Raw genomic sequence first — 14,205 nt, forward strand, 5'->3', positions numbered from 1 at the left:
AAGGGCTGGTCATGTAGTTTATTTGTCTAGCATGCACAAGGCCCTTGGTTCAGTTTCTAGTAAGGGAAAAAGGGAAGAGGTGGAGATATGAGAATGATCAGTGGTTAAGAGCTTGCCAGTTATGCACAAGACGCTGAGTTGGATCCTTTGCAGAAAAGAGAGAGAGGAAGGGAGGGAGTGACAGAGGAAAGAAGTGGGTAAGGTGGAAGGGAGACAGAGTCAGAGAGAATGAATATCAAATATCAACTTAGCGTATGACCATACTACACTGAATGTGTCTGCTCCTGTCTGATCTCAGAAGCTAAGCAGAGTTAGACCTGGTTGGTATTTGGATGGTAGACTATCAGTTAGAACAGTAATGCTCAACCTATGAGTCAGTCCTCTTTGATGGGGTCTCCTAAGACCAGCTAAAAATACAGATGTGGAGAGCGGTAGAGCAGGAGAGGCATTCGCCATGACAAGATGGCACCTACTTCCGCTGTAACTCCTGGTGGACAACTGTTTGCACATGTGCGTAGAATGAAAAGACGCCAAGTCACGGCCCATCCCGGGGCGTCCCGTGGGGTAATGAGCAAACAGCCAATCATGGGCGGACACACCGCACTGTGGTGTATATAAGCTGTGCCGATTATCGGCTCGCCCCTTTTTTCCCCTCTGGAAGAGGGCAGTAAACGTCGCTGCAGAAGGATCCTAGTGTCCGCGTGTCTTCTTCTTGTTGGCGAGACGACTGCGTGGGCCACATACAGATATTTACATTACAATACATAACAGTAGCAAAATTACAGTTATGAAGTAGCAACAAAAGATCATTTTATGGTTGTGGGTCGAGACATGAGAGACTGTATAAAAGAGTCACAGTGTTAGGAAGGTTGAGAACCACTGAGTGAGAGGCACAGCCAGGTCACGTCTTCATAAAGAATTCAGAATTTCACTCGTCTCTCCTCTCATTCTACTCTTCCTTCCCTCTCCCTCTCTGGTGCCGTCTGCTTCCCGCCTTTTCTTTGAGACAACAGAGTCTTACTCTGTAATCCAGGGTGCACTATGCTCTACAGCTCACTATGTAGCCCAAGCTGCCCTTGTTCACCAAAGCTTTGCAAAGCTGAGACTGCAGAGCCATGCCACCACAGCCAGCAAAAGATAATCTTTTTTTTTCTTCCATAAACAAAGAGGCAGTCTTAAATGGTTTTTAACTGAGGAAGCAACTAATATGCCCCAACTGATTCATGATGAGATAACTTGGCTCCAGTGTAAATGGTGTAAATGACTGAAGAACAGGAGATTAAAGATCCCCCACTCTGAAGTTCAGGCGATTGAGCCAAAGATCCTTCCCACACTAGGCAACTGGTGTTCCACTGGCTTGTAATCTTCGAGAGCATTCACCGCTCTGAATTCTATCTATCTATCTATCTATCTATCTATCTATCTATCTATCTATCTATCTATCTATCTATCTAATTATCTATTTCTTTTGTTTTGTTTTGTTTTGTTTTGTTTTGTTTGTTTGTTTGTTTTTCGAGAGACGGTTTCTCTGTGTAGCCCTGGCTGTCTTGGAACTCACTCTGTAGACCAGGCTGGCCTCAAACTCAGAAATCTGCCTGCCTCTGCCTCCCAAGTGCTGGGATTAAAGGCATGCGCCACCACTGCCTGGTGATCTATCTATTTCTCTATTTCTCTATCTCTCTGTTTCTGTCTCTGTCTCTATCTTTCCAGGCACCCAAATTTCATATATGGGAGTTACTGTGACCTCTCTCCCTTGTAAAGCAGATACTCACCAGGTATAATGATGTATACTCTTGTCATCTCAGCACTGGGGAGTGTGAGACAGGAGGATTGCTACAATGTCAAGTCTGAGTCACACAGTAGGGTATATAAAGACATAAACAGTCTTATCAATTTTATCTCCTAAATCCTGTTCAACCCGTGCTCTCTTCAGGTCCAGCCTCACCTCACCTCTCATTTTAGGATAGTGTAAATAACCCCTTTACTCTATTCAATTGCTTTCTCTGATTTATCCTTCCCTCACCCCCAAAAAGATCATTCAAAATGTTACTCTGTATATCTAAAGCCTCTTCTTGGTTTCTTAGCAACTTCCTACTTGATCTGTTATGTTTTGTTTTTTAGATTACGTATTTACATGTTTACAAGCACGTGCCTGCAGGTATGCACACGTGTGGCAGCCTATGTGTGAAGGTCAGAGGGTAACTTAATGGAAGTCAGTTCTCTCCTTCCACCATGCAGATCCTGCTGACTAAACTCAGGTTGTCAGACATAGCAGCAAGCTCCTTAATCCACTGAGCCACCCTGAACATGCTGTTTATTTGTTTGGGGGTTGTGGTCATTGCTGCTGTTCACAGTGCTAGAGAGTAAAGCTAGGCTTTACATATGCCAGGAAAGCATCCTGCTCATGGAAGAATTCCCAGACCTGCTTGTCTGCATTTGAGATAGGGTCTCCTGTAGTCCAGGCTGGCCTCAAACTGGGCTTAGGAGGGGTGGGGTGGAGTAAAATCATGAAGGTTCTCTTGTACTCAGCCTGAGCCCAAACTGGTGGAGCCCAGCCCCCATCTGTAAGCCCAGTGCTCTGGAGGCAAAGGCCAGCCTGATGATCTACATAGATGGTTCCAGCCCAGTCTAGGATACACAGTGAAATCCTGCCCCTGAACAACAACAAACAAGATAAATTCAGCATTGAGAGAGGTTGAGGCAGTAAGAACAGGAATTGAAAGCCGACCCTCACTACTTAATGAGTCCACAGAATACCTTCCCTAGGGAATGGCATTCTCTAAGTCTCTTCTTCTTTTTTTTTTTTTAAGATTTATTTATTATTATAAATGAGTACACAGAAGAGGGTATCAGATTTCATTATGGGTGGTTGTGAGCCACCATGTGGTTGCTAGGATTTGAACTCATGACCTTTGGAAGAACAGTCAGTGCTCTTACCAGCTGAGCCATCTCACCAGCCCAAGTCCCTTCTTCCTAATTTGCTACCCACATCTCTAACGTGGGCAGCCATGCTTCTTGCTGTTCACTGTGGTTTGATCTGCAGTTTTCCTGGTTTTGTTATTTATTCTGAGCCAGGGTCTCCCTACCCAATCCAAGTTGGCTTGAAATAGCATATCAGCCTTCCTCCAGCCTCAGCCTTCAGAGTGCTAGAAGTTCTGGGATTAAGGGTGTATGCCAGGGGGGCTAGAGAAATGGCTCAGGGGTTAAGAGCACTGACTGCTCTTCCAGAGGTCCTGAGTTCAATTCCCAGCAATCACATAGTGGTTCACAACCATCTGCAATGGGATTGGATGCCCTCCTCTGGTGTGGCTGGAGACAGCTACAGTGTACTCGTATAAAATAAACAAATAATTCTTTAAAAAGAGGGTGGGGAGGGTTGTGTGTGCCACCTCACCCCACAAATGGAAGGCCTCATCCTTTGTCATCCTTTCCTCTGTCAGGGCACTGATGAGCCATCTCTTCTCTCTACCATAGTATCTGGTAGAGCTGGGATGGGAGATTCTGTGACTGGCTGGCTCTTCCTCAGTCCTTTAATTCTTTTCATTTCTAGCACTTTCATAGCTTACTACGGGCCAGTTAAGTATTCCTGAATGCATTAGTCGTAAACAAATACCCTGTCCTTCCAAATTAGGTTGTAGGCATGGCTTCTATCTAAGAAGTTTCTGGGTCACAGGAAAGCTACAATGAGAGGGAGCCAGAAACATCCAATTTGGGTCTAAGGGGGAAAAAAATTGAAAAGGTACACTTTTTTTAAAGTACGTGTAAAGTTAAAAGTGTGTTTTACGATCCTGAATCATGTCACATGTGTGTTTGCACCTTCAGCACAAGGCTTTGGTTTTTGTAAACTCTGCTGGACCTCCCACCTGAACAAAGTATGCACTGCATTGGTGTTTCTGTACGCTTTCCAAGTGAGTATTTTCCCTAGGATATGTGTGAGCCAGAGGCACAGTGTTTTCAAGGGAAAGACAACCTGGGCTCAAACTGAGGAACCAGGTACCGTTTGAAATTAAGGTTCTCAAAGCGCGTATTGCTGAGTAGAGAGAGAAGAGGGAATTCCTGCAAGAACACAAAACCATAGCGATTTTGAAGGACAGCGTTCTAATAGGTGTTCCAGGTCATTCAGGTACTTGGGGTCATGCACAAGTAGGAAATGGATTCCACGCTTCCCTGCAGAGAATCCTTAGGGCGGGATTGTGGGGCGGGAGGGGGGCTGGATACTCCTCCCCTCCCCCTCACAAGGCAGAATCCCCACGGGCCATTGGCAAATGGGTGCAACCAGAAAGCTGCAGAATCGTCCTCTCTCCCGCTGGGTCCAAAGATGGCGAAGATTCTGAGGCCCGGTTTTTGTAACCGCACCCCCTCCCTACACCCCACCAACCACCGCTGCCCCTGAGGATCTGCCCCCAAGGCTAGGAGGGCAGGACAGAGTAGCGATGTGGAGAATTCGATGTCCGAGCGACCTCCTCGGAGGAGTGGATCGAGTTAAATATAACTGCGCGAATGGAATGGCGCTAAAAATAAGGTAGCAGCTGGCAGATCCTCGGCCCTGTCCCGGGAAAGGAGGGGGCCAGAGTAGTTTCGCACAGGGAGTGGCCAGGAGGTGCGGCTTCCGCAACCTGAGTCCGAGGACCACCGAGGCTCGACTAGATTGACCGAAACTGGAAAGGGGTGTCCGTCAGGGGGGCCAGTCTCAGATCTGGCCTTTGGATGCTCTGGGATTTCAAAGGGGTCAGAAAGCTTGAACATGTGCCTGGACGTGAGGGTAGAAGGGCGGGGCTTCCAGATGTCATGCCCTGCCGCCAGGGGGAGCTGAGCCTTAGGAAAGACACGGACCTTGGGGGTTGGTGGGTGGGCCCTCAGGATGAGGGTGCATCGTTGTCACCACACACTCCCTAGAGGCCCACGGTGGTCGCGTCCTCTGGGCGCCCCGCCCTGCCAGTCTCAGAACCCCACCATCAGATCCACAATTGAAACGTTTCCAAAACGGGCTATTTATTTGTTCTCAATAAATCGATCGGTGGTGATTAAGAAATCGATATGGCCTGGGTGGGCGAGTCTCGCCGCCAGGAAAAGGCGCTTTTGCGCCTGCCAAGGGTCTGTGCCGGCCACAGAAAGGCGTGCCCGGACGACCACACCCGAGGACAGGGTACCTGGGCACTCCTGCTCGGGCGGGTCGAATCCCCTCGGGCTGCGAGCGGAGGGCACCGGTGAGACTCGCCCATAGCCCCTTCTTTTTTCCTCCAGCGCGCGGTAGAGCTGGGGCCGCCAGCAGCCGCCGCGCGGCTCCGAGGCTTTTGTTGCTCCTCGGCTGGCTGAATAGGGATTTTGTAAAGCGGGACAGATAAAAATGAGCAGCATCATATTGTTTGACAGAATGATCCCGCGTGATGAAGTGTCGGCTCCGAAGGGGGTGAAAATGGTGAATTCCTAAAAACCCAGCCCTCGGCTTCTGAAGCAGCTACCGTTAGCCTGGAGGGACCCAGCGGACGCCGGGCCCGCGGTGTCGCATCGAACAGCGTCGGCAAGGCTCTAGCTTCCAATGCCAAGTCATTTTTAAGCCCTGATCCTGCCCAGGATCTTTCTCCTCGCGAATGAAAAGAACAATTTTCGAGAGAAAGGCTCGTTTTGATTAAATCTGACATGCTGCTGATAACTCCATGCTAATGTGAAATAATTAACATAATAGCCATAATTAAAAGCACGCTAACAATGCCATAAATTTATCACACAATTTTACTAGCTTTCTGCCCCTAACTGCTCTCTCATCGTTAATTAAACGTGTTGCCTTTTACAGAATGGATGTTTATACATTTCCAATATAAATAAATTCGAAACCATCCTCTCTCCCCTCTCTCTTCTTTCCTTTGGTCTCTCGCCATTTATAGACACGCGGACTGTGAGTACCAGGTACTGAAAATAAATGAAGTTTTGAGGTGTTAAAATTTAAACAAGAACATTAAATTAGCCTCTACCCCCTCAACCCTCCCCAAAAGAGCTCTGGAGAGGTATGGGGGCCAGTGTTTGTGGGTCAAAGTGTGTTGAAAACACTACCCATTAGGCAGGCGAAATAATCTGCATGGGTTAGGACCCCAGATATCACCTCTGCCTTTCTCAGCTCCCCTGGTGGCAAACATCTAGACAAAAAGGCTGATGGTGGTCTACTAAGTCTATGAAAATTGTCCAGAAGGAGCGGACTTTGGCTTGGGGGCAGGTTATGGATCCTAGGAAGGAATGCTGTCTTTCAATTTCAATGTTTCCACCACGGTTTGTTTTCTTTGCTAAAGAAAGTGGCTGCTTTGGGTAGAGGATCGCTCTCCTGGCTTCTCCCAAGGAGATCTCTCTCATCTTCCCGGGTTGTTAGAAAAGTGCATTTGCGCGCAGGAATGATGCCTGCTTCAATGATTTGGTCAAACGATATCATAGTCCCTGACTTGGAGGGAGAGATAGCCACTGGGGTTGCCTAGGCCTGAGTGGATCATTCTGCTTCCCCGCACTCTCCGACCCTATCCCTCCTCCCGTGTTGACCACTTAAGAATCCAAATTGAGTTGTAATTAATTTCCCCCTTCTCCATCATAAATTGTTCCATCCACATCCTCCGCTTCCAGGCCGCACACACTAAATCTCTCCTCCTCTGGAGACGTCTCAATTTTCCTTCTATCGATCCTGACCCTACTCTTCTTGCCTCCTTTCACTAGAACCTAGGTTCCCCCTCCACTCCTGGACCTGTTTCAGTGGCTTCCCCAGCTCTGTACTACCAACTCTGCCAGTCCCAGGAGAAACCGGTGTCTCTCCACTTCATTCTCATTAGGTGGAATCGGTTCCAACACGTGAGCAGGTGAGGCCGCTGGCTGCCACCTTACTTTTAAATATCTCCTGGGAAGTTTGCTGGCTGACCCAAGTTGTCACTCCCATTCTTAACTAGAATAGAGCGTGCACCCCTTCTCCCTCAGCGACCCCAATAATCTTTGGCGACTGAATGTTTATCCTTGCTCACCATTTCGGTTCCCTGTGTCACACCTCCCACCCCAATGTATATCTTTCGCCGCTTCTTTATTTCGGTCCCAAAGTTTCGCGGTAACTGAGAAGATAGGTTTTTAGAGGTAAGCTACAATCTCACCGCTAACTATTTAGCTCGGAATCCAGCTGGCTTCAGGCGGCTTCCCGCGGCGATGAGGGCCCCGGAACCTTTCTGCCTCCCACCTGTACTACTCTACCGCTTAGCTGCTTCCTCTAGCACAGAGGCTGTGCGGAAACTGGTGTCCATCCGACGGGAAGAAAGCCACAGAGGGTCCCCAAACAGAGCGATCACGGGAATCTCTGAGATCTTCTCTGGAAATCGATATTAAGCCACTAGGCCCGCGCGGGCGATGGGTCTGGGGATAGCAGCCTGAGCGTCTCATCATTTAGCTAATCGAGTCGAAAAGTTTCTGTAGGGGCCGGACCCAGCATCAGATGGTAACACCGATTGAACAAGAGATTAGCACAATAGATCTCTAACCGAGGGGAAGCGTTGCTTTTCACGCTACGCACCGTAATTAATGGTATGAATCAATTAATTTGACTTTTATTGTGTCGAAGGAAAAAGGCGCAACAAATGGAACCGGCAGCTGGGAGTTGTTCACCACCCCCTTCCCCAGAGAGGTTCCAAGGAGATACACGGGAATGGACCGCCCAGATCCGGCCTTGGCGGAGGGGGAGAGGTAGCCGTCAGTGTGGCGGACAAAGTCTCCTGAGTCAGTTCAGGCTAGCCAGGAAATCGAAATTAGGCTCATTTGGAGACTAACTAAAAAAGCAGCCGTGAGAGCAGCCTTGAAGCCAGGGTTCTCGCGCGCGTACAAGCATCCGCTAGAGGCTCGGCCATCAAGACCGCGGTCGGGTCCACTCTGAACCTTGCGCGCCAATACCACCTGGCGATCCAACTTGGGCGAAAGGCTTTCCTAAATTTGTAAATTTGGATCGAGTTTTCTTTTCCTCCCCACCTTCCTTTGAGTTGCTTGAGCAGTCGCTACTGTGACCTCTTGCCTAGAGTGCTAGGCAGCCAGCTCCAGCTGGTAGCTCGGTTTCCCGAGAAGACTGTCTAGTCAGCAGAGTGGACGGTTTTTTTTTTTTTTCTCAAGTGGTGCAGCCGCAGAAATCAACTCAGGCATGCGTTTTAGGGTCAGGTGTAACCCCAAGATCAACTGGAAACAAAAAACATAGAGATGCCAGACCTCTCAGGATAATCACTGCTCTCCCCGCTCGCTCCCCGCCCCCATCCTGTAGCCGCCCGACTCGGAGTAGCATTGAAGTCCACACGCAAAGAGCTACTGGAATAGATGGGAGAGTTGTATAATGGCGATAATAGTCCATCTGTGTGTCCTAATGCCTGTTAAAAAAAAAAGGCAAGTCTGCATATTAAAATATTTTATTAATTTGATGTACCTGGGGAAACTGAGTCTAGGTGAGGATTCAGGGCATGGGAATTAGAGGCACACTAGCAACCTGGAAGTACCTAACTTTTCCGCTATTTTCTATAAACAATGCGAATATTGTTTCCTCCCAGACTTCCTCCTCCCAATCTCTTATAACCTGGGGCTCATAGATCCTCCCTCCCCCAGGCCTTCAGCACACAAATTAATCGGGTTTCCAGAGGGCCACAATCGGTAAGTGCTCTCTTCTGACAAAGAAGCGGCCTAAAAGCCAGGGGGTGGGGTTGGTCGGGGAGACCAAGGTCATCTCGAACCACTCGGGTCTGGGAACACCAACCAGTTCCCCTCGGACATCCAGAGTCCACTCACCTCAGCAGCAGCAGGCGCTGACCCTGGGTCACTTTAAAGTTCCCACCCCAGTATTTCTGGGAATTCCCAGTCTCTCCTACCATAGCTGACATTCCTTGGACTTCACGTGCCTTGGACCCATCCTCGCCTCTTCTTTGGCGCAGATTTCTACAGAAGTTAAGTCTTGGAGAGTTTGTCTATACTTTAAGAGATAAGCACATTAGTTAGCAGCAAAGGTGAGCCCACTCCCGCCTACATGCTCTGGGACGCTGTGGTTCCTTGGAGGTCGTGCCCTCCGCTCGGAAGCCTACGCCAACTTCCCCCAGTTTCCCAACCGCCCCAGCCGGTGCGCCACGTCTAATACCAAGGCCCAACGCCTCTTCCCCAACCCTCTCCACTTACCCAAGGCTGCTGCCAATGCCTGCTCCATTTCCAGCTCATTTCCGACTTTTTCTGTGCTAAGTCGTTTAACAACTCCAACAGCCAGTTATGGCGTCTTTGTTTATAGGTTCCCTGTTATTTTACGTCCTTTTTATTTCTCTGCAACTATCCTAATAGGTTAATCGATAGCTATTCTCTGGCCTCGGGAAACCCCAGCTGATGGTGTTGTGACCGCTGCGAATATATATATATATATATATATATATATATATATATATATATATATATATATATATATGCCTGCGTCGAGCCCAGAAAGCTAGGGTAAGACTTGAGTAGTTAGATATTTGGGGGTGATGCTAAGTACATCAGCAGATGTCTTTTCTCTGGAATAGCCCTGAAACTGGAGGGGGTCTGACGCCTAATTAGCAAAAGGAAGCCGGATGTGTTCCCTTAATCCTTGAATCAAAACAAAACCCCAAAGCAAATCAAAATAGTAAGTTTTTTCTTTAAAAAAAAAAAAATCACAACCTTGTTCTGTATTGCCAGTTGGTCTATATAATATTAGCAAAGAGGGGAGGGCAGAAAAATGCAGGGGGCGGAGAAGGCAGGGTGGTAAGGAGCCCTACAGTCGAGAGGACACTCTTAGGCCCACGCCCTCTCCACCCCCACCCACCCACACTCACGCCCTCCCTGAACCGGGCGCCCGGCTCCAGCGTGGGCAGGGGTCTCCCAACAGCCCGAAGAGCCCTCGGGACCCGCGGAATGCTAGCGCCTAGTCGGAGAGGAGTTGCGCTTCTGTCGTCCCTTTGTTGACAATTCCCTGAACCAACTTGAGTTTGGCCAGCTCCACCGCGGCCCTGACGTCACGCGCGGTCACGTGGCCCCGCCTCCCTCTGGATCTTTAAGTAGAAAGTAATCTATCAGGCCAGTCCTTAAAACGGGACTTTCGACTACCCGGGCTTGGCTTCCCTGTCACCCGCCCCCCCTCCACCCCCGCGGTCGCCCCTGCTTGCGCCCTCCTGAGCTGCTTGGCGCCCGGCGTCCCGCGCTTGCCTGGACCGCTCCTGAACCCCACGCCCAAACCAGAGGTCGAGGAAGGAAGGCTGGTGAAGTGAGGGGGTGCGGCGTGGAGAAACCTCCGGGGTCGCGAGCAGTAGCTGCCTCCTCATAGAGAAGCGTCGAGGACCGCAAGAGTTCGCGGAGCGCCCGCTGCGGAGCGCAGCGCCCGCACCGCGCGATGCCAGGCCTCCGCGTGTGAGCTGACCCGAGAGGGCCCCGAGCTACCTGTGCCCTCTCCTCCCTCCCCCCTCAGCTTTCTTTCGGGGGGCACCCGCACCCCCTTTCCCTGAGCTCCGCGGCCCCCCTCGCTCTCTCTGCTCGCTCCCGGCCGCCGCCACCAACCCCGCGGAGGGATGACCCTCTCCGGCAGCGGCAGCGCCAGCGACATGTCCGGCCAGACGGTGCTGACGGCCGAGGACGTGGACATCGATGTGGTGGGCGAGGGCGACGACGGGCTGGAGGAGAAGGACAGCGACGCCGGTTGCGACAGCCCCGCGGGGCCTCCGGACCTGCGCCTGGACGAGGCGGACGAAGGGCCACCGGCGAGCGCTCATCACGGCCAGTCTCAACCGCAAGCCCTGGCACTGCCCACCGAGGCGACCGGGCCGGGCAACGACACGGGAGCTCCAGAGGCCGACGGCTGCAAGGGCGGCGAGGACGCGGTGACAGGCGGCGGCGGGCCCGGCGCGGGCGGCGGGGCGACGGGAGGTCTGACCCCGAGCAAGCCCAAGAACAGCCTGGTGAAGCCACCTTACTCTTACATCGCGCTCATCACCATGGCCATCCTGCAGAGCCCGCAGAAGAAGCTGACCCTGAGCGGCATCTGCGAGTTCATCAGCAACCGTTTCCCGTACTACCGGGAGAAGTTCCCCGCCTGGCAGAACAGCATCCGCCACAACCTGTCGCTCAACGACTGCTTCGTCAAGATCCCCCGCGAGCCGGGCAACCCGGGCAAGGGTAACTATTGGACCCTGGACCCCCAGTCCGAGGACATGTTCGACAACGGCAGCTTCCTGCGGCGCCGGAAGCGCTTCAAGCGCCACCAGCAGGAGCACCTGCGCGAGCAGACGGCGCTGATGATGCAGAGCTTCGGAGCCTACAGCCTGGCGGCGGCGGCGGGCGCCGGACCCTACGGCCGCCCCTACGGCCTGCACCCCGCGGCGGCGGCGGGCGCCTACTCGCATCCCGCGGCGGCGGCCGCGGCGGCGGCGGCCGCGGCTCTCCAGTACCCGTACGCGCTGCCGCCCGTGGCTCCGGTGCTGCCGCCCGCCGTGCCCCTGCTGCCCTCGGGCGAGCTGGGCCGCAAAGCCGCCGCCTTCGGCTCGCAGCTCGGCCCGAGCCTTCAGCTCCAGCTCAACACCCTGGGCGCCGCCGCGGCAGCCGCGGGCACGGCGGGCGCGGCGGGCACCACGTCGCTCATCAAGTCCGAGCCCAGTGCGCGGCCGTCGTTCAGCATCGAGAACATCATAGGCGCGGGACCCGCGGCGCCCGGGGGCTCGGCTGGGGGTGGCGGGAGCGCCAGCGGAGCCGGGGGTGGCGGGGGGAGTGGGGGCGGCGGCGGCGCCCAGTCTTTCCTGCGGCCGCCCGGGACTGTGCAGTCGGCTGCGCTCATGGCCACGCACCAGCCCCTGTCGCTGAGCCGGACGACTGCCACCATCGCGCCCATACTGAGCGTGCCGTTGTCTGGACAGTTCCTGCAGCCGGCAGCCTCAGCCGCTGCGGCTGCCGCCGCCGCCGTGCAAGCCAAGTGGCCCGCGCAATAGTGATGAGCTGGTGGCGGGGCCGGGCCGCGGCCTCTGGCAGCAGCCTGCTCTTCCAGGCGGAACGCCTTCTCTGATCCTGGTCCATCTGCCCTGGTCCTGGTCCCTCTACCCAATCCTGGACTCTGCTACCCGCCCCCCGACTCCCCAACACCGACCAACAGCGGCCTCCATCCCCTCGCTCACCTAAGCTGGCGGAGCAAACTCAACACGCGTCCGCTGGGAATAACTTTCCGTACAGGTAAAACTGATAACCGAATTTCCAAAAATGCACCCCGACGGCGCCTGTGCTCTCAGTACTGTGGGGGTGGGAGGGAAATTCTTTGTACATATTTGTATAAAAATCATTGACTTTCCTTTTGGGGTTTTTATTTTTTTAAGAAAAGAAAAAGCAATTCAGTAGATTTAGAGCTTTGAACTTTCATTTTTTTTGAAGGTTCACTCTCCGCAGTTTTATCTGAGAAAAAAGAATGTATAAAGACGCTGGGAGATTTTAAATACAAAAAAATTTTTCAAAAAGGCGAAGTGTCATTGTATTATAAAAGTCTGTTTATATATGAATGAATATATATGGTATTCTAAATGTTATTCCATCGTGTTGTACACAATTTTGTAAATAAATTTTTAAAATGCTCAGCCTAGTGTTTTAATTAGGTGTCTAGCAAATGGCAAGATTTTACAATGGAATTTGCATTGTCTTCCCCAGAAAATCTAGCAGTCTTAAGTAATGACCTTTTCAGATTTTGCAAATTTCACATTTTGGGTGTAAAAACATTTGAATTTGAAAATAGAAAGAGCATTCTTAATTTAAATTATATTAATATGTGACTGTTCACATAAAGCCAGAATAAGGATGACAATTCCATTCATATCAAGCCACAGTGAATGACCAGCGGCTCCTGCAAAGTGTGCTGGCATTACAAATCTAAGCAAAAGCAGTCTTGTTCATTTTTAAAGAACATTGGTCGAATATAGCCCCCTAGGAAAACTTACCAGGAGTTTTTGGTCATTTGAATTGTCCTTTCAAAAACAAAATTCGAAACTTCTAGTATTTTAGCATTTAAACCTTGGGTTTTTAGAATTCCTTTTCATCCCTTAAGTGGAAATGGTAAATCTCATTGATTTTTTTTTTTTAAATTCACATGGAACCATTGTAGCCTTTGCATTGGAATAGTACCTGCATTACGATGATAGGAAATCTTAGGGTTTTTTTTTTTTCCAGAAAAAAATTAAGATCCCTCTTTTTTTCCATTGCAATTGTCAACTCACATAACTAGATATCTGGAGGATTCCTGAACCCGTAACCCCTCCTCTCGAGCCTTTCAGAAGGCCAAGGAATCATAATAAATACATAAATACCCTTCTAAAAACAGGTGCATGCTACCTCCACCCTTTTTTTTGTACCTTAGCCAGATTAGGCTGCTTTTTTTTTTTTTTTTTTTTTTTTTTTTTTTTGAGAGAGAGAGAGAGAGAGAGAGAGATCTAAGGTAGGAGTGGGAAATGTCCTTGTAGATTATTTTAGGTATGCATTTCAGCTGTTTCAATGTTTTAGGTAAAGTAGAAATGAAACGTCTAGACGCAGGTCTGTTGAGCCACCACCAGCATATCCGCAAACGGCATCAATTCTAATTATTTTGTAATTAATTAGCTGTTACAATTACTTATGCAAAATCAGTTTTTAACTCCGGAATCATAGGTAGCAGCGATGTGAACTCCGCCCTGCGGGCATCTTGTCGGTAAAGCCCAGCAGTGTCAGAAGTCGTGTCCACTCCTCGCTTCCCACTCGGAAGCCGAGCCTTATTCTCGGCGGACGGCGTGGGCTTGGGGGTCGCTCTGAAAGACACTTCCTCGCAAATACCGACTCTGTTTTCCTGGTAAACGATAAACGTTATTGTGTCTTGAGTAAACATTCCGCTGAGAGCGGAGTCCTAAAATAAAACAGGCTGCTGGGGTGAGAGTTTTTAACTTGATAAACAGCCTGATAATGAGCCCTGCTCAAGAAGCTACTCTAACGTTCAGCGAGGAGAGCTTTACTTCGGGCGGGTCCCTTCTAATCTCCTTTTACAAGGAAAACTAAACGGATCTAAATTGGTTTGTGCGTTGCAGCTATAAAAGTCACAAGTTGTTTCACAGTTGTGTCTGGCTAATCGGTTTTTACACAAACAGCAAATGGTACACGATTTGTGCAAACACACAGAGGTTACTTCTAAATTTAGCTGGCACCCCTGGGAAAAGAGAAAGGCAG

At 50.6% G+C, this 14,205-nt stretch overlaps 1 protein-coding gene and 1 long non-coding RNA gene across 2 annotated transcripts; one reads left to right on the forward strand and one right to left on the reverse strand.

Moving 5' to 3' along the window:
* Nucleotides 1–7,549: 7,549 nt before the first annotated feature.
* On the reverse strand, nt 7,550–9,390 carry LOC116096281. The gene is made up of 3 exons (XR_004120938.1): nt 9,160–9,390; nt 8,859–8,959; nt 7,550–8,366 (listed from the first exon to the last, which is right to left on the reverse strand). It is a non-coding gene; the product is annotated as an uncharacterized LOC116096281 (long non-coding RNA).
* Nucleotides 9,391–10,090: 700 nt separating this feature from the next.
* Nucleotides 10,091–12,596, forward strand: Foxd3 (forkhead box D3). Its single transcript, XM_031377923.1, has one exon. The coding sequence runs from the start codon at nt 10,554–10,556 to the stop codon at nt 11,961–11,963; it is 1,410 nt and encodes a 469-aa protein (XP_031233783.1). The 5' UTR covers nt 10,091–10,553; the 3' UTR covers nt 11,964–12,596.
* Nucleotides 12,597–14,205: the final 1,609 nt, after the last annotated feature.

This window comes from Mastomys coucha, unplaced genomic scaffold, assembly GCF_008632895.1.
Source record: "Mastomys coucha isolate ucsf_1 unplaced genomic scaffold, UCSF_Mcou_1 pScaffold18, whole genome shotgun sequence".
Classification (NCBI taxonomy): domain Eukaryota; kingdom Metazoa; phylum Chordata; class Mammalia; order Rodentia; family Muridae; genus Mastomys; species Mastomys coucha.